General features: G+C 44.4%; 1 protein-coding gene across 2 annotated transcripts in view; it reads left to right on the top strand.

Moving 5' to 3' along the window:
- Positions 1-19,190, top strand: part of tmem51a (transmembrane protein 51a) — a 48,951-nt gene extending 29,761 nt beyond the window's left edge. The window contains exons 2-4 of one of the 2 annotated variants that reach the window (XM_043675664.2): positions 2,172-2,293; positions 6,672-7,120; positions 15,815-19,190. In XM_043675664.2, the coding sequence (XP_043531599.1) occupies positions 6,801-7,120; positions 15,815-16,223 (729 nt within the window). In that variant the 5' untranslated portion in view covers positions 2,172-2,293; positions 6,672-6,800 and the 3' untranslated portion in view covers positions 16,224-19,190. The remainder of the gene's footprint in view (positions 1-2,171; positions 2,294-6,671; positions 7,121-15,814) is intronic. The other variant, XM_043675663.2, reaches the window with a different exon arrangement.
- The last annotated feature ends 632 nt before the right edge of the window (positions 19,191-19,822 follow it).

The following is a 19,822-nucleotide window of genomic DNA, read 5'->3' as shown; positions in this document are numbered from 1 at the left end:
ATAAAACCTGAAACCACCATGCACAACGTCCCCAATCTGCCGATATTAGCACAATCATGGTATCCTCTGATCTTCTTGACACACTGGTGCAGTGGTAGGTTCTCCTAAAATTGGGTGGCCTAATATATCTTGGGCTCAACATTGTCATGAAAGACTTCACAGCTAAGAGTTAGGTTTTATCACATCGGCCATTGGTTACATTGGCCTTTTACCAAAGTTATCACCTGCTTTCCTCCACGAGTATATGGTTGGCATTTCATATGCCTTTTCATAAACAGCATTGAAGGTGTTTACAAATGCCACTTTGCTTACAATAGCTGCCTTGTGAAATGGCGGGATATTGTAAATCTGATGAATGCACAGGTGGGATGGAGCGAATGTTGTTTTGAGGTTTCTTGAGCGAAACACTGACTGGACTCGGTTTCCATTCTGCTTTGGTTTTGGATGGTGGTTGCTCATGTTCTGAAACAGGATTATTTCTGCCTCTTTACAAAGAAGTGAAGTGCTTTGCTTTTGCAATTTAAAACAGTAATGAAGAACGAGTGGGTTAGTGTATGAGAGATGCTAATGATGTCAACTAATAGGAACCATGTTGTAAGAAAAGCCGCTATATGCACAACAGGAAGGTAGTGAAAAGGTGAGCTTGCTGTTCTGGGCCCCTCGCAAATATTTCAAATGGAATCCTGATGTCACTCTCGCTCTCTGGGACACCTCCCTCCCCTTCCTGGACCCCTCCATCACCATCTCCGGCGATTGGCTAACCACAGATATCTGCTAAAAGCCTACCGCCTCCCACAGCGACCTGGACTACACCACCTCCCACCCTACCTCCTGTAAAAACGCCATCCCTTGTTCCCAATTACTCCACCATATCTGTTCCCAGGATGACAAATTCCACCTTCGAAAATCCCAGATAGCCGCCCCCTTCCAAGATCACAATTTCCCTTCTGACGTGGTTGTTGATGCCCTCCAGCGCCTCTCCTCCACTTCCTGCACCAACGTCCTTGAACCCCGCCCCTCCCAACGCAACAAGGACAGAATTCCCCTGATCCTCATCTTCCACTCCACCGGCCTCTGCAAACATTGTATCATCCTCCGCCACCTACAAACGGCACGGACCTGACCACTAGGGATATATTTCCTTCCCCACCCCTATCAGCGTTCCGGAGAGACCATTCCCTCTGCAACTCCCTTGTCAGGTCCACGTCCCCCATCAGCCCACACCCCAGTCCCGGCACTTTCCCACCTTTTATGGAACCTGTGTTTGGAGGTCTCTTCTTAACAAGAGGATGTCCAAAGTGAGGATGAGAGGTGGTACAAATGTCCTCTCTTTTGATATAAAAATGAGCTCCGCCCTTCTTCAAGAGGCCAATGACTGACCCAGTCTGATTGCCTACAAGCCAATTGGCCTCTTGCTGACAACACTCCATCTTTGGAGATGGGAGCAATGCCAACTTCCTCTCTCCTCCTTTTAACCCCACAGCGCCCACCAGAGCTCTCCACTAGTAAGTGTGGTCATAGGCACCACAAGACCTTCTCCACCCTGTGATGCAAGGAAAGCTTTAGTGTTTTATTCTCCAATGTTTTTTCCCCACCTTCACCTCTCTTTGGTTTGCACATGTTGTTCCTCTGGTTTAATAGGATCTCCTGATGATGTCAGTACTTGCCAGAAGATAACTTGTCTATGTTTAAAAAGACTGAAATGGAACATGATTTTAAAAACGATTGATATTCATGGTCAAGTCGTCTTAACTAGTGAGATGTTGTGAACTTAAAATGCCTTCCATGGCAGATGTTTTGACAGTAAAGAATTTATTTGCATGGAAGAAAGCCCAGGGGTTTGGACAGTGCATGGGATTAATCAGTTCAAATGAAAGAAAAGCATGATGGGCTGACTGGTCTCCCATGCTTCAGTGAGCTCTTTAGAATGTCTGCCTGGTTGTAGACTGATTTTTGCCTGGGAGGAATATTCCACAGGAAAGCAGGGTCAAATTCCATAAAATTGGGTAAGGATCTAGGGTTCCTGTTTAGCGTTCCTGTGTGCAAACTCTGAACTTAACCCCGGCTACTGTAATGACCCTCTACATGTTTTGTTTCTTCCCCCATCAGCTATGTTGTATTTTATCTATTAACCACCAGCAGTAAATAACCCGCATTTTCCACTTGATTAGTTTACGTGCAAAGCCAAAAATGATGCCACTGACTTTGAGATTTGGGATTAATGCTGGAGGCGCTAAATAGAAACAAAATCAAGTTTCGGGATGAACTGCAGAGCCCCAGCAGGATTCTCCAGGTGAGATCCTAAATCCAGTCAACACTGTTTAGTCTTTCAACATGCAACTTGGCAACAGCACAAATTTGATAATGTGTCTCTGTCATCAATAGTGGAATAGAAATGGGTGATGTTGAGTTGGCAGAAGTTGGAATAATGAGGGTAAAGGCAAGATTGTGGAGCTATTAGAAGATCAAAGTTGGTGTTTGGGTAGTGGCCATTTGGGATTGGCATAGTGATCAAGTGTAGATCAGAAATGGTGCTGCGCTGTGTCAGTGATTCTGTAGCAGGTGGGAGGGTGTTAAAGAAGTTCTGACATGACAAAAAAATCATACAGGGCTGTGGTGCTGGAAATGCAGCCCTTATTGGATAAGAGCACAGTGGTTCGCACTGCCTCACAGCACCATCGACCAGGGTTCAATCCCAGCTTCGGGCCACCATCTGTATGGGGTTTGCACATTCTCCCCATGTCTGTTTCCTCCAAGTGCTCTGGCTTCCTTCCACAGTCAAAAGATGTGCAGGTTAGGTGGATTGGCCATGTTAAATTGTCCATAATGACCAGGGACATGCAGGCTAAGTGGGTTAGCCATGGGAAATGCATGGTTACAGGGATAGAATTGGGGTGGGGGTGGGGAGGGGGGTTGGGGTCTTGGTCTGAGTGGAAGACACTTTGGACAGTTGGTGCAGACTCAATGGGCCAAATGACCCCTCCGCGCACTGTAGGGACTCCTGTGTGGAGTTTGAATTCAGCCCTTGGTCAAATAGGACTGATCTCCCCCACCCCACCCTCCCACTGGCAGTTGAAAACCAGGGAGTGAATGTATTTGAGTTAAAGGAAACAGTGACTGCTCACTGCACGAGTTGATGGTTATGGGGTTGAGAAGAGGTGAGCGAAGGAGATGAAATTAGATGCCACCTCAGATCCACACAGACCCGTACCATTGTAAGTAATGTTGATGAAGGTAGTTGCGGGTGAGGAAACCTGGCGGTGATGCATGGGCAGTTGGAAACGTATTGTGGAAGTTGCATTAATTGGTTTCACTTGAGTTTGAATATATTCAGGAGTATGGAATGGCCATCCAACTCTGCAGGAGAGGGTGGTGATAGAGAATGATAATGTTTGCTGCACAGAGTTTGAGGTTGATGTATGAAGTACTGTGCTGTCGATTGTTGAAAATAACATTAAACCTAGCAACTTAACAATGTCAGAATCAACTGGATTACTAGCAGGTAATCCCCTAGATAAAGTGTCAGCTTTCCTTTTTAACATGCTGAGGAAAAGTTATTCAAATGTTCTTTTAACAGGCAGTCACTTGTGCAGGAACCAACTCCCAATTGCTCCATCCCCTATTAAAGAATAATTCACCTCTTGCACATATCCCCGAGAGTGACTGAGCTATAGGTTTCCAAGGACAGTGGAAGTACAGCTCTGAACGGAAACTTAGTGATTAGTATTTTCATCTAAATCGAAAGAAGGTTAACCTGATCAAGGTAGAGGCATACAGCATGGAAAAGCCCCCTCAGTTCAACTCATCCATGCTAACCAGATATTCTAATCTGATCTAGTCCCATTTGTCAGCACTTGACTCATATTCCACCCACCCACCCCCCCCAACCTTAAACCTTTCCTATTCATATACCCATTCCCTAAGCTTAAGAGGGATGTGAACGCGAGTATGGTTAGTAAGTTTGTGGATCATACCAAAATTTGGAGGTGTAGTGGATAGTGAACAAGGTTCCCTCAGACTACAATGGGACCTTGGTCAGATGGGCTGATGGGCTGAGGAGTGGCAGATGGAGTTTAATTTAGAGAAATGTGAGGTACTGCATTTTGGGAAAGCAAATCTTGGCAGGACTTATACACTTAGTGGTAAGGTCCTAGGGAGTGTTGCTGAACAAAGAGACCTTGGAGCGCAGGTTCACAATTCCTTGAAAGTAGAGTCCCAGGTAGATAGGATAGTGAAGGAGGTGTTTGGTATGCTTTATTGGCAGTGCACTGAGTTGGGAGGTTATGTTGCAGCTGTCCAGGAAATTAGTTCGGCCACTTTTGGAATATTGTGTGCAATTCTCGTCTCCCTGCTATAGACAGGATGTCGTGAAACTTAAAAATGATTGCCAGGGTTTGAGCTGTAGGGAGAGGCTGTATAGGTTGGGACTGTGTTTTCTCTGCAGCATCGGAGGCTGAGGGGTGACCTTAGAGATTTACATAATCATGAGGGGGAATGGATAGGATAAATAGACAAGGTCTTTTCCCTGGGGTTGGGGAGACTGAAACTAGAGATCATGGGTTTAGGGCAAGAGGGGGATGATTTAAAAGGGACTTAAGGGATAACTGTTTCATGCAGAGGGTGGTGAGTATATGGAATGAGCTGCCAGAGGAAGTGGTGGTGGCTGGTACAATGACAACATTGAAAAGGCATTGGATGGGTATATGAATAGTCATAGGGTCATAGAGATGTATAGCACGGAAACAGACCCTTCGGTTCAACTCGTCCATGCCAACTAGATGCCCTAACCCAATCTTCTGTTAGGATGGAGACCAGAATTGCATGCAATATTCCAAAACTGGCCTCTGACCAAAAAAGGAAAGCATACCAAACGCCGCCTTCACTATCCTATCTATCTGTGACTCCACTTTCAAGGAGCTATGAACCTGCACTCCCAAGGTCTCTTTGTTCAGCAACACTCTCCTAGACCTTTCCATGAAGTGTATAATTCCTGCTCTGATTTGCTTTTCCAAAATGCAGCATCTCACATTTATCTAATTTGAACTCCATCTGCCACTCCTCAGCCCATTGGCCCATCCGATCAACATCCCATTGTAATCTGAGGTAACCTTCGCTGTCCACTGCACCTCCAATTTTGGTGTCATCTGTAAACTTACTAACTATACCTCCTATCTTCAAATCCAAATCATTTATTAACAAAAAGGAAGTGTTTAGAGGGATATGGGCCAAATGCTGGCAAATGGGGCTAGATTAATTTAGGATGTCTGGACAGCACAGATGAAATGGACCGAAGGGTCTATTTCTGAGCTGTACAGCTCTGACTCTAAGTAAATTCCTATTTGGTTGCACTTTCAGGAAAGGTTGATTGCAAAGTTGCATGCAATCAGTCACAGCTACACTACACTCTGGAGGTCTGCCTTCCTAGTTAAGTTACATGTTCTCTTTTCCTTTTGTCTCTGCAAAAGGGAATGAGATGTAATCAGCTCTCAGGGTATGGTAAAAGTTAAGAAGTGCTTGGTTGTTTCCATTGGTTAAGACAGTAACAAGTGGGCACAAGAAAGACTAAAAAGATTAAAGGAACACTTCCCAATGCTTTCTTTCAAAGGCAGTTTGAATGCAGAGTTCTCTCAACATCCCCAACCGTGCTTCAGCAATGTCTGCACACCCTTTCAGTATATTTTCTGTAAAATGGTCTGGAAATTAAGCAAGAGAATGGAGTTTTGTCAAAGTTGTAGACTTGACAAGTTCTCCTGCTTTGACAATGGTCTGTCTTTCTGTCTGAGTGTTGATCACTTCATCTTTAGCTTTTGTCTCCTACTCTCAGGCAGTTCACGAGTAATGGTGCTATATGAATGCAAATTATTCTCAGCTGGGAAATGTTATTATAAAAGTTTAAAGAGTATAGTAAATGTGACAGAAGTTAAAAATAAATCTTAGATGATATTGAAAGCATTTCCTTTTGTAAATAAAGGCTATAAATGGCTTGACATAAGTGGCATACAGTATATTGTTTATATCTTCAAATTTCTTGTAACAGGAATTAAATTTTACTGATTGACATGTTGGTATAAAAGTACTCCAGATTCAGTTGAAACAAATTGAAAGACCATTAGATTTGTTAAAATACTGTTTGAGCATGCAATGCTCAATTAAATAGCAATTCCAGGATTCAGTAAACCCCAGTCCCTTTTATTTTTGTTTTCAAATCAGTGAGGAATATTTTAGCAGAGTCTTTGTTGTGTGTTTGTTATCTTTTTAGTTCAGTTGGTCGAAGGCATTCCCCAAGGGTTCAGTCCTCCCAAGGTGTGCACTAGGCAAAGAGGGAATATTCCGCAGTCAGAGATGCTGCCCTTGACCGGAAGCACTAATTTGAAATCCCCATTTGCTCATTTAAATAATCCTGTGACTCTATTTGAAGAAAACCTGAGTTTGTGATATGCTCCGACTGCATTCCTCCTGTGTACAAGAGAAAAAAAGATTTGTTCTTTTTTTCTATTTGTGGGGTTTGTATGAAAATTCATTGCGGAGGTTGTCAAACAATTGAGTGCTTGACTTTGGAGAGTAATCCATTCTGTGATAAGCTCTTTCTGACGTCCTTTTGAAAACTGTGCTACATACACCTGTTTCATTTCTGTCTAATTTCTAATGTAAGTACCTATTTTGTTTTGCAGGTTTGTGTTAAGGACCAAAGCGAATTGGTGAACATTTGTCTTCTCCCATCGCTACTGGGAATGCCGAAAGCCTAACTAAGATCAAGCCCTTCTCCTTGGAGCCTGACGTCTTCCTGTACATGAGGGTCCATGGCATCTGAAAATTCCAGTGGCTCTCAGTATGCCCTCACTGCCCTGGGGGTTGGCATGCTTGCCCTGGGAATCATCATGATGGTCTGGAGTGTTGTGCCAGGATTTGGAAAAGACAACGCCACTTCAGGTGGCAACAGCAGCTCGCCGACTGCAGAAGAATCGAAAACGAAAGTGTCACAAGTGTCCTACATACTGTGCGCTGGAGGAGTGGTCCTGCTCCTGCTGTCCATCTGCCTGAGTGTCCGTGAAAAGAGGAGGCGTAGGACACAGGAGGGAGTGCACAATGCTCCCTGCGAGTCAACCATGCTGCCAGACAAGTCAGTTGTGCCCTACGTTTGTTTCTTTTAACTACCAGCGTGTTTTTGTCCCCTCACCCCTGTTCCCTCTCCTCCAGCACTCACCCTGCCCATCTCTTCGGAAGGTGCTGTGCTACATATGCACATGAAATCATGCCCAACATGTTTTGTTGTTCTCTTGTGGCATGTTGGCATTACTGGTTACACCAGCATTTATTGCCCATCCCTTGTTGCCCTTGAGAAGGTGGTGGTGAGTTGCCTTCTTGAACCGCTACAATCCGTTTGCCGTAAGAAGCCCTATAATGATGTTAGGGAGGGGAATTGTAGGATTTTGACCTAAAATTATTGATTATGTCAGTGACTAGATTACCCAGCTGCGGTCTGGCTGCCTTGGCCGGTACACCCCTAATCCAGCAGCCATCAGTGGACACTTCTGGCCATTTGGCCCATGTGCCCTGCTCTCCCATTCAGTAAAACCACTGTGACCTTGACTCCATATTCCACCTAACCCCCATTTTCCTTAACTTTCTCCCTTCTGTCATGAATCTCATACAGGACTGGTCATCAGTGTAATCTTCATTTAGTTGAAGGTCTAAGATTGGTTTGTTCATCAGATTTAATAGATGTGAAGTTCCGTGCTTGTAGAGAAACCTAGCCATTCATCCTTGCTTCCACATGCTGCACTGTGGACTGACTGGCTGCTGGTTACATGATCTACATCCTGGTTTTGGCTTATTTTAAACTTGATTGCAAAATACTTCCCTTTGTTTTAAATCAACGGCCTCCCCTCCAATGCGCACTGGGCAAGAGTCTTCAAAGACTCTTGACACTGGCCAAAGGGTCTGTACTGCGTTATGTTCTGTTTTCCTCATTGTCGCCTTTTAATGGATCACCTCTTTATTTATAAACAGTCCTCTGCTCGTCTGAGTTCTAGTCTCTTCACCCACCCAATCAAATCCCCATGTTTCAATGAGATCATTTTGCTCCCGCCCCAGTCTTGCCCAATCTTTGCATGTTGGATGTGTGATTCACCCCAGGGATTCTTTAAACGGCTTCTAATGTATTGTAGTGATTTATCCACAACAAGTTACCTTTAATTTGGCTGCTTGTTAACAAGTCTCCAGACAATCGAGTACTGAAACAATGATTTTAAACTGTATTCCATGTATCAACAAAAATAAGACCCCATCAAGTAAATGAGTTAAGCCTCACAACCCTTTGGCTATTACCCAGTTAATGGTGGAACTTGGCCAGATTCCACCAACACTGCCTGTCTCGAAGTGTCCAGGGTTCAATCCTGATACAATGTTATTCTTCGAGGTTCTCCTCGCGAGTTCTGGTGCTTGACCCTTATACAGATTTTTATCCTTCAGGTCTATGTGATACAATTGATTTCTTAAGTTCCTTCATCTAAATTAGCCCTTTTTTTTTATCAGAAGTAACTTCTTTGTTCCTTGTTACATTTGGCTATAACTTTGTTTGGAGACACGTGGCTTTGCTTCAGGGTAATCCTTGCCCTTTGACACTAAAGCATCAGTTTATCAAGCTGGTGTCAAAGCTGTTTTGTTCTTGTAGCTTTCACTCCTCTTCCTTTTGCCAGACCATTCTTATATAACTTTGTCCTTGTTCTTTTTTAATAGTTTAGTCCAGACAGAGTTATTGCTGCTGCCGTCTGTGTAACAATAGTTTATCTTTGTAACCCAGTACACCCAGATCTCTACAAAGCTTTTCAGTACGGAATCTCTCATCACCTTAATGTTGTTTTCTAGTCTTCTGCCAAGTGGATGAGGTCACATTTCCCCACTTTGTAATGGTCAAGTTACTATCATCCCAGGGGACCACAGGGCCTCCCCTTCCCCCTCCACCATTCCAGAGAGAGATGACTAGTGGTGAGTTTAATTGGAGAGGAGCCTATGGTGAGGTTAAGAACAACTGTGTCTTTCATGGTAACCTCTGCTGGTAAGGAATGAACACCGCACTGTTGGATCACAAACCAGCTACCCAGCTAACTGCCTGCCCCCTTTCCTCACACATGCCAAGGAGATCATGGGTTCCAGGGAGAAAGTGGGAGGATGGGATTGAAACACCTATCGGCCATGATTTAGTCTGCTCCACCAATCAATGGGCCAAATGACCCAATTTCTGTTCCTCTGCCTTATGGTCATATACTCTCCATCTGTCAAGTTTCTGCCCACTCACTTCACTTACATCACTTTGATTGGTTAATTGTTGTCTTCACAACCTACTTTGCTTACCTATCTTTGTTAAATTTGCTGACAATACAATCCCTTTGTCTAAGTTATTGATATAAATTGCAATTAATTGAGGACCAAACACTGATGGCTATGGCACACACCACTCATCGCATCCTGCCAATCTGAACTACCTTTCTTTCTACGCATTATCCTATCGGCCAACCAATCCTCCTACCCATCTGCTCTTTTACTTTGTAGAGTGACACTTTGACAAATGACTTCTCAAAATCTAAGTATTGCATAATCTACTCGCTCTATACTGTTCATTACTCCTTCAAACACTATTTTGCTTAATCACTGCTGGATTGTGGGCATTGCTGGCTCGGCCAGCACTGTTACCCAGAGGGCAGTTGAGACTCAACCGCATTGCTGTGGGTCTGGAGTTACACGTAGGCCAGACCAGCTAGGAATTGCAGTCTTCCTTCCCTGGAGAACATTGTTGTAAAAACCTGTCGAGGACACTAATCGACAGTAGTTGCATTGTCACTATTAGATGAGCTTTTCATTCCAGATTTTATTTCCATTGAATTCCAATTCCACCAGTTGCCATGGTGGGATTTGATCCCATGTCCTCAACATTAATCTGGGGCTTTGGATTACTACGCCAGTTATTACTATTGCACCACTGCTTCTGGTTTCCTTTAGTTTCCCTCTGTCATTAAGAGTGAGTGATTTTTCTTTCCCTTTGTTCTTGGTCCTTGATCCACTCTGTATTTGACCCAGCTGTAATGCTGAGAATAGATTCCACCATTGTCATAAACTGTTCAATAGAAAGCTGGTATCTTCTATCATGTTCGCCTCGATTCCCATCTAAATGCGTTTTTTGGTGCCGGGGTGTTTGTCTCTGTCAGTAGTTGGTACATCTTCAAGAGACGTACTTTCTGATATCACTATTGGAGCATGTGACGTGGTCTAAAGATCTCCATCTTAACCAGGGCCACTTAAAGCATGACAGCGTGTTGCTGTTTATGACCAAATGAGAGCATCTGATACCTGAAAACGAAACAAAAAATCCTCTCTGTTCTTACATTCAAAATGATTGTACATCATTCCTGTGCTACTGACATCATTCCCACCTGTTGACTCATTGCATTTATTTGGGTGCTGCTGTTTTCTTTTCCTGGTAAAGTTTTCTCAAAGCTGGGATAGATTTCAATAAATTACTCGCACCCAATTGTTTACGTTACAGGGATTACGCAAAAATTGCTGTTTCAGATCTAGGTAACCTGCTGGCGGCATTAGGAGGAGGAAGAGGGTGATTTTTGGATTTGTAGACTGAATGATAAAATAGCCAAAATGAAGTGTCTGAATTGTCAGGAAGAAACTAGGCTGGCAAGTGAGGCCAGTTACAAGTGTACCCCAAATCCCAGCCAGTGCTCAGTGGAAATGTGTGAAGAAAAATGCTGTTGATATCACTAGCATATTTTCATTTCCCGAATCCTGGTGTAGTGTGGAGCCATTTCTAGGCAGAAGTGGCTTCACTTCCATCCTCTCCTTGCCTGACTTGAAGCTCCATGTTCACCAGGAATGTGCCAACTGATTTTTCACTTGTCACAGTTCACCCTGTGCCAGGGAATACAGAAAGGTGAGCAGCATACCTTCCCTTGGCCACTACAGGAAATACTGCCTGTTGTAATACAGAAAAATGGCCCAGAGCACATCACCTGATTGAGTTATTACACTTGTTTCACATTCTTGACGTGAGCAGTGCTGACTGGGCCAGTATTTATTACTCATAATTAATTATCCTTGAAGATAGTGCTCAGTTCTGCCCAGAACCATTCCTGTCTGTGGTGTGTCCGTATATCCACTACGTGCTTTTTTTTTCGTTTCTGTTGTGACTTGTTGCAACATTTTTGCCAGGCCATTTTTACAGAGCAGTTAAAAATCCAAGTAGGAGGACGTGAGGATTGCAGATGCTGGAAAAGCATCTCTGTACTTCCACGTACGTCATCTACTGTATCTGTTGCACCCAATGTGGTCTCCTCTAGGTTGGGGAGACAGGACGCCAACTTGCAGATCATCCCAGAGAACATCTCTGGGACACCTGCACCAAACAACCCCATCGCCCTGTGGCTGAACGCTTCAACTCCTACTCCACCAGAGATATGCAGATCCTGGGCCGCCTCCCATCACCAAACCCTAACCACCTGACGCCTGGAGGAAAAACGCCTCATCTTCCACCTTGGGACCCTCCAACCACACGGCATCAATGTGGATTTCACTATTTTCCTCATTTCCTCTTTTTTTCCCCCCAACCTTATCCCAGTCCCAAGTCTCCAACTCAGCACTGCCCTGTTAAACAGTCCTACCTGTCCATCTTCCTTCCCAACTATCCGCACCACCCTCCTCTCCAACATATCACTTCCACCCCCACCTTCATCTACCTATCACATTGCCAGCTACCTTCCCCTCAACCCCACTGCCCTCCCATTTATCTCTTAGCCTCCCAGCCCACAAGCCTCATTCCTGATGAAGAGCTGATGCCCGAAGCATCAATTGTCCTTCTCCTCGGATGCTGCCTGATCTGCTGTGCTTTTCCAGCACTACATTTTTCACTAAAAATCCATCACGTTGCTGTGAACTTGGAGTTACTTGCAGGTCAATGGATGTAGACGGCAAATTAAATCTCACAGTGGATATTGATAAACTATTTAGGGTTTTTACAGCAAGTCTGTAGTTCAATGGTTTATTAATGAGACTAGCATTTTATCCCATATCGTGAAACTGAATATTTCTGGTTTTCTAGGCTGGAGGGATTTGAACTTGTCTCTGAAGCAGGTGATCAGGTCTCTGGTTTGTTGGAAGGTACACATTTAGAATCTAAGTGGACACTCTTCAACTTGCCTCTGCTTCTATCCTCTCTATCTTGGACGCTGGGATACGGGGCATGGCAGGAAAACAAAGGGGTGACTGTAATACTGCCTGCACACACAGCATTGACTCAGCTCTCCGCTTCCTATCAGATGTTTTCAGCTGAGGGGTTTGAATACCTGTCCATTGGCTGTGTGGATGGACCATGTATTAAAGCACCATCAGAGTAGGATGCCACAATTGGAGACTCTCTCTCTCCTGTGTGGGTGTTCCTTTATTGATTCGACTATCCAATGGCCCCCATTTTTAATACGTGCTTGAGTAGAGATGCTGGTGGATGGGGGGGGCGGGGGAGTAGCATCTAGCTCATCCTCGATGCTCCACTTGGTTGGTCGTCATCTGGGCTTGTGTATGAACAGTGAACTTGTGGGACTGCATGTGAGCCCACAGAAGAAGAAACAGCGACCATTGGAAATGGGGAAACCATTTGGGGTGTAAATGTTCTTGTGTCAGTGTTCAATAAGGACATGTTGACACACCCTGTTCTTGTCCCACCCACTGCCCTCCGTGTTTGCCAGTCTGGTGCTGCTCCGTCGCACCACGAGGAGCTCTGTCAGTGTGAGCAAGATCTAACGCAGCAAAAGCCGTGGCTGTACTTTGACCACTCACCCAGGAAAAGGGTGTGCTTAGTACAGGAACGGAAATACGAGCCCTTTGTTCTGTAATATTGCTGTAGTAACTCTGATTGCAGACTCCAACCTTTAACAACACTACTAAGTGACATTAAACCAGATTTTCCTGCCTTACTCGTGTGTATGTGTGTGTTTTGGGGGGATGGGGGGGTGCTATGGTGCAAAGGTAGGATAGAAAGAAGGGCGCATTGCAATTGAGGTAGTCCTCTGTTTGCTTGACCCTGTTCCAAACTGGGTGGTGTGTTCCCAGCTACTGAATAATTGCTGTGTTCCTCTTACAGTGATTTTTATCACCACCTAGTCAAATATTTTGCTAGTTTTCATTCAAGTTATCTGATTGCATGTCCTTGCCAACAAACATCACTGTCTTGAAGTTGGATCAGGAACAGTAATTGAATTGAAATCTTTTCTAGACCCAGTTCTTTTGCCTTTCGATAACCGGATTCTCTCACTTTGTGTGTCGCACTCTTGAGATGTAACCTTTTTGAAACTTGGAGTTTTGTTTCTCCATATCCAAAGTGCGAATGTTTATTCTGAATAGGCATGACTTATTTGTTTTTCTCCCCGCCCTCTCAGTTTGTGTATTTCAAACATTAAACCGAGGCCGTGTCACTTGGCTGCTAAAGATCTCCAGGAATGTCTGCTCGTGACCTGATTCCTTCCACATCATCGAAACATGGCCGCCTCGCTGTTTGTGCGATGTTGATGTACATCCATTGGTGATTTATCCTTTAGAGTGCTTCAATTATTTTTGTATTATTTATTGTATAATAACTTTTGAATCTTTTTCTTGCCCCCTCACTTTTTTTTTTAAATCCCAGGGATGTGAGTGGCAGTTTTCCCAGGTGACTAGCCATGTTGAACCTTTCCTACTAACAGCGATGTTTGTGAGGAAGACCTTTCTCTGACCCTGCACCATCTTCTCCTGGCCTGGGCCCATTCAGTGGCGTGGCTGCTATATGAAACCCTCGAGCTGGACCCGCTAGTACAGAGCTCAATACACCCACCAATCTCGTTTGCACTCTCTCTGGTCTTTGCACCATATTTTGGCTAAATTAAATCTCTATAACTATGTGAAGCGCTTCACACAACAGAAGACAAAGTTAGGTTTTCCAATCCTAATCTCTCTCATTCTTGTGAACTGCTCTATAACCAACCATTGCATGTTGGGAGAAAGCGAGGACTGCAGATGCTCTAGATCAGAGTCAAAAAGGTATAGTGCTGGAAAAGCACAGCCGGTCAGGCAACATCCGAGGAGCAGGCGAATCGCAGTTTTGAGCATAAGCTCTTCATGAGGAATGTGATTGCATGTTGTCCATAAGAAGGCTCTATTAATATCTTTGGAATCATTTAGGTCATAAAGGTGTTAGAGCTGCTATTGGGGATATGTAGGAATGTGGAGTTGAGGTTAATCAGATCAGCTATGATCTTAATGGAGCAGGCTCTAAGGAGAAACTGCCTACTCTACTCTCTCCCTCGTTCATTTGCTTGTAACATCCAGGTCCTCCTCCACCTCTGACCGTGTCTATCATATCAGTTTAACGTGTAATTAGTTGCAAGCCCACAAAGTAATCCTAACTGCAGTTCATTAAACCAGGAATAGGTTTTCTCCTGCCACGTGAGACCTCTTATTTAGATTAGATTAGATTACAGTGTGGAAACAGGCCCTTCGGCCCAACAAGTCCACACCGACCCGCCAAAGCGAAACCCACCCATACCCCTACATTTACCCATTACCTAACACTACGGGCAATTTAGTATGGCCAATTCACCTGACCCTGCACATCTTTGGACTGTGGGAGGAAACCGGAGCACCCGGAGGAAACCCACGCAGACACGGGGAGAACGTGCAAACTCCACACAGTCAGTCGCCTGAGTCGGGAATTGAACCCGGGTCTCTGGCGCTGCGAGGCAGCAGTGCTAACCACTGTGCCACCGTGCCGCCCACGGTGTCCTGCAATAAAACAAAGAACTACAGATACTGGAAATCTGAAACAAAAACAGTAATTGGTGAAACTCGGCAAGTCTGGCAGCATTAATGGGGAGAAACCAGTATTCGTTTGGAGTTTGGTGACTCTTCAGAACTGTTAGCAGTTAGAAAAGCATAGTGTTTGTGCTGAAGACAAGGGGGAGGGGAGGGGGAAGGGGAGGGACAGGTGAGTGGAAGGATGGATATGGAGCCCAAAGAGAGAGACATGAAGCGGGTAGGCAATCAACGGGTCTTCAGCTTCAGTTCTGAAGAGTCACTGGAGGGTAATGTTAACTCTGTTTTCTCCCCCCCAGATGCTGCCAGAGCTGCTGAGGTTTGACAGCAACTTCTGTTTTTGTTGCTGTAGTGTGCCACGATCCTCAAGTGACCTTCATAAACTGCAACTTGTGCATTGTAGTGAGCTGGCATGTCCACGCAGCTGTGTTGGTCCCCACACACACACAAGTGACTTGTGTAGCCATAGCACCAGCTGTCTGAGTTACTTTTATCTCTGGGTTGTATGGATGGAGCCTCAGGGCAGGGTGGGAATGTGCAAGGTTCAAAAACAACGTTCCCTTTTAATGTGCCTAACTTGCAAATTGCAGGTGGGGGAAAGATCTTGGCACTGAGAGACTTTGGCACATATCTGACAACAACTTTGTATTAGGATCGTGCCTTTTAACATTATGAATTGCCCCAAGAGGTTATAAAGCTATGCCTGACACATTAGGTTAAGTGACCAAAGCTTGGGCAGAGGGGTGGGCTTTGAGGAGGGGTGAGTATTCCTGAGCTTGGGGCCTTGAAGGTGTGGTTGCTGGAGTGATTTGAAAATGAGCCCCCTGTTTCCACAGCTCCTGCAGCACCAACCAGCAATGGGGGTTTATCAGTGTAACCAGGACTGAGCTGATGTGGGTACAGCCCCTTGCTGTTACTGGATGTCCTGGCTCTGGGTATTCACTCTCATGATGTTCTATCTTTTCTGCAGTGCCCCAGACCTCAGCGAGCAGTTGGCTGTGCCGAGTTACAACGAGGTCATGCAAGGGGAGTCCTCCCAGCCAAGAGGAGATGCCGAGGCCACTCTGGGGGACCAAACCATGGCTGCTCTTCCCTCTTACGAGTCGCTGGTGGACGTTGGTGTGGTGCTGCCCACGACCGGGGTCGCAGGGCCTAGTGCCACTGCTCAGCCAGGGAACGGGCAGACATCAAGCCGCCCGGGCAGACGATTCAGCTCGAAGAGGATCCGCCGAATTCTGTCGGATAAATCGCACCTCAAGAATTTCAGGCTCCACTTAAGCAACCTCAACAGCACGGTGGTCAATCTGGAGCCACTCACCCCTCCCCCACAATATGAAGATGGAGTAGAGAAGAGCTTCGAGAACCTAAAGCCATCTTGAGTTGGCGCGAAATGTCAACAGCAGCCCACCAAGCGGCGGGCGGGGGGAGGGGGGGGTTACTCGTTGACTATGTGTGGATCCTGAGGATCTGGTCTTATTGATCTGTGCATGTTTTATGAAACGTGAGCATTTTCCCTATTAACAGGACTTCCGTAGCTCCCGCAATTACTTTCCCACAGCATAAGGTTCCCAGGAGTTTATCCACCCATTTCTTTGCCATTTGCAGCTATGTTACAGTCCCACACTCTCTGCTGTGTTCTATGTAGATCTGAACTGTCTGAAATGAATGGGTGGCTGAATTGCTCCAATGCTTACTGTCCTCTATCTATCCCACTGCCTTCATGGACAAACTGGCCTGTCGTTAGTGGAGCTCAGTATTGGGCAGATGGAACAGCTGTGATCCCAATAGAAATCTGAAGATGTTTAAAGGCATTCTGAAAGGTCACTTGTCTGAGTTACTGTACAGCCTTCCACCTCCCCCTCTGTCTGACAGCTAGTACTAGGGAGGAGGCTGGAGAAAGGGGGCATTATGCCATTGGTGCCCATTGGCTGTGCTGGTTTCCAACTAGCACTCAGTCACTTAACAGGAGACTGGTGATTCTGAAGTTATTTCTGTTTCATACTGGCCTCAAATCCTATTCGAATTCAGTGAGGAAAGTGATTCTATCTGGGGCAATTCTACCTCTTGGTGCAATGAGTTGATTATCATTTGTACAAAGGATTAAATTTTCAAATTGAGACGAGCAACATACTGAACAGTTTCAGAAAGAGAATTGTGCTCTTGGTCAATAAAAGCCTAACCAATGGTGGCAGCAACAATCTCTGGACTGTAAGCTCTTATTTCATAGAGAAGGTTCTTCAAATTGAAAAGCACCACATTTCTTCGTGACTTGGGAGAAATCTAAACCAACATCTACGGGGACCGCTGAACACTGGTAAAAGTGAATGCCCCAAAGGGGGAGTTTGAGATCCCTCTCTTTTTGTATTTTAAATTGAGAAGATTCAGAGTCATGTCTCCATTCTCCAACTCGACCTATTAGTAAAACTGGATGGTCAGGTCTGCTATTCCAAACCTGCTCTTTGAGCAGGTCATTGACAAATCGATGTTTTCCTGACAGGACTTTGCCTATTTCTACGATAATTAAAGGCATTGTGTGATTTTTAAAAAATTTAATAAAACTTAAGGAGACTGATAACTGAACTACCATTTGGCACTGGTGTGGTGGGCACAGGTTGTGCCTAGTGTTCCTAGCCTTTGCCAGCAGGAAACAATAGGGCAGGTGTATAACCCAACCTTTTTTGTTTTAAACCCATACTAGCTATCGGTCTTTAAATGTTATGAAACACTTGTCATTTCCTATCTCCACTCTGTCCCTCCCACACCCCCTCCGATGTTCTCCAGCTCAGTTTTCATTATATACAGTAACATACACATGACTAACAGTCATGTATGACTGCATCCTTCATTTTAAAAGGGTAATTTTCTCCCCCTCCAACACTAGTTATTTTGTAGTAATTCACTTCATGGGTGAGGGAAATACACTGTTCTACTGTGCTTAATTGTTTGAATATCATTTCTGGTCTTTCCCTTTTTTAAGAGGCATGTGACTGAATTACACTGCCGTTTCAAATGATTATTCACAAGTGGTTTTTTGTGTCAACTGTCTTCTCTCTCAATTGCATGTAATTCCCATTTGACTTGGTGCTAAAGAGCCTGACATCATTGCAGCATAGACAGACAAAAGTGCTATTCACCTCTTGTGCAAGCTACACACAGTAGCTGAGTGTCCAATAAGCTTCCAATGATTGATATTGATGGACTTGGATATTCCCCCTGCCCCTAACCTGCAAAAGCTATTTGTCAAATTTAACCCACCCTCCTGTATTTCACTCCCCTAATGTTGGACTGCTGACAGTGCTCTCCAGATCAAGTTCAAAGGTGGAATACAATTCCAGAATCTTGGTGTGAAAACTTTACAATTCCCATGGTTACAATTTATTTGACTTTTTTCCCCCAGTGATCCATAATTCTCGCTGTTAACTCCTATCACTGATGTTAAAACTCATTGGTCTAACCTCTGAGCTGACTGGAGGCCGTTTCTTATACATTTGATGCTCAAGGCAACTTGTATGAATTCTTTATTTATATAAAAAAAATTGTACTGCATTGTGAACTTAACTGGACTATACTACAAACATTTAAAAAAACGCAAAGAAATTTGAAGTCAGATATCTGTCTGGGAGTCGGTGGCTGATTTCAGGAATCTGTTTAGGAAGTGGATTGGGAATCAGTGTTAGGCCGTAAAGTTTTGGGCTGAAGTGTCATGACCGGAAGGTCTCTTGTTTGTCCTTCAGTACAGTTTATTATCTCGAACTCAGGTAAAATCAGCCAGCAAAAATCACCAGTGTAGTCCTTTCTTGGGTCGAGACTGTGTACCAATGCAGGATAGATGCATTGGGGTGGGTGGGGGGGTGGGGTGTGAAATGTTTTTAAAAGGTTGAATCCCCTTCTAATAAATTCTGATTTAAATTGTGCGCGGCAAGATCAATGTTTTTGTTTGTGAATAGAAACACTACCCCATTCTCTCTTCGATTCTAAAGTGTGAAATTGTTGCATGCGTCTGCTATGTAAATTTGGCTAGACTTTTTTTTTCCCCCAAAGTGAGCTCTGTCTGCACCCTTGCAGTATTCACTCTCCTCTCTGCCATCTGAACCAGCACTTTGTTCCCCACCAGTAATCCTTTTTAAATTCCAACAATGGCATCTAATTGTGGGGGAGCTATTGAGTTGTAAAGCCAGCCACTGCTCGATTATTGATGCTGGTTCAGTTTGGATTCCTGTTTTTATACCAAACCCAAGCAAGAATGAACAGAATGTTTTTTTTTAAAATAACTGCACTTGGGAGAAATGTTGTTTCTTTTTAATTCTCTTTATATTTATTCATTTATTAAAACTGTATGAAAATTAGGTTCTGGCATTTTGAATTTTGTGATCCCATATACTGATAAATTTTCCAGAGAACAAGTGGGCACCAATTGGAAGATCTGCTTAGCTTCACTTGGAGGCCCACTGAAGATGTTACCTAGTAGGGTGACGAAACATCTGGAAATAAACCTTCCAGCTCAGCGAGCAAACCTACATCCAGGTCTGCTTATTGAATGGGCAGAGGTTTAGCATGTATTACAAGAGCTTAAATGCTGGAAAGGACTGAGAGTTGAGGTGATAAACCTGGAATTGTTTCCTGGGTGTTCTGGAATTTGAGTGACTGTCAAACCACACTCACTGTTCAGTTTAACCCATCAAAGCACTGCTATTTTGTGTTCTGAACTAGTGCTTTCACTGAGCATGCAAACAAAGATTTAACATCAGAGTGGCCAACTCAAAATGACTTTCAAAGTCAGTCACTCACTGGCCTGGACTTGAAGCTAGAGTCCAGAGGCCAAATGTGTATTCTCCAACGTGAGGTCATGTCCTCATTCTTTCAGGTCTCGGGAAGTGTTTTTGGATGCTGTTTCCACATCTGGGACACTGGCATTTAATGACAAAAAACTGACAGCTGCAAGGCTTTGCCACGTGTTTTCCTTGTTTTGTTTGAACCG

Source organism: Chiloscyllium plagiosum, unplaced genomic scaffold (genome assembly GCF_037043375.1).
Source record: "Chiloscyllium plagiosum isolate Xiang-an unplaced genomic scaffold, Cpla_swu_hap1 HiC_scaffold_37, whole genome shotgun sequence".
NCBI lineage: Eukaryota > Metazoa > Chordata > Chondrichthyes > Orectolobiformes > Hemiscylliidae > Chiloscyllium > Chiloscyllium plagiosum.
Note: the sequence above shows the minus strand (reverse complement) of the source record. Positions and strands in the feature narration are given on the sequence as shown.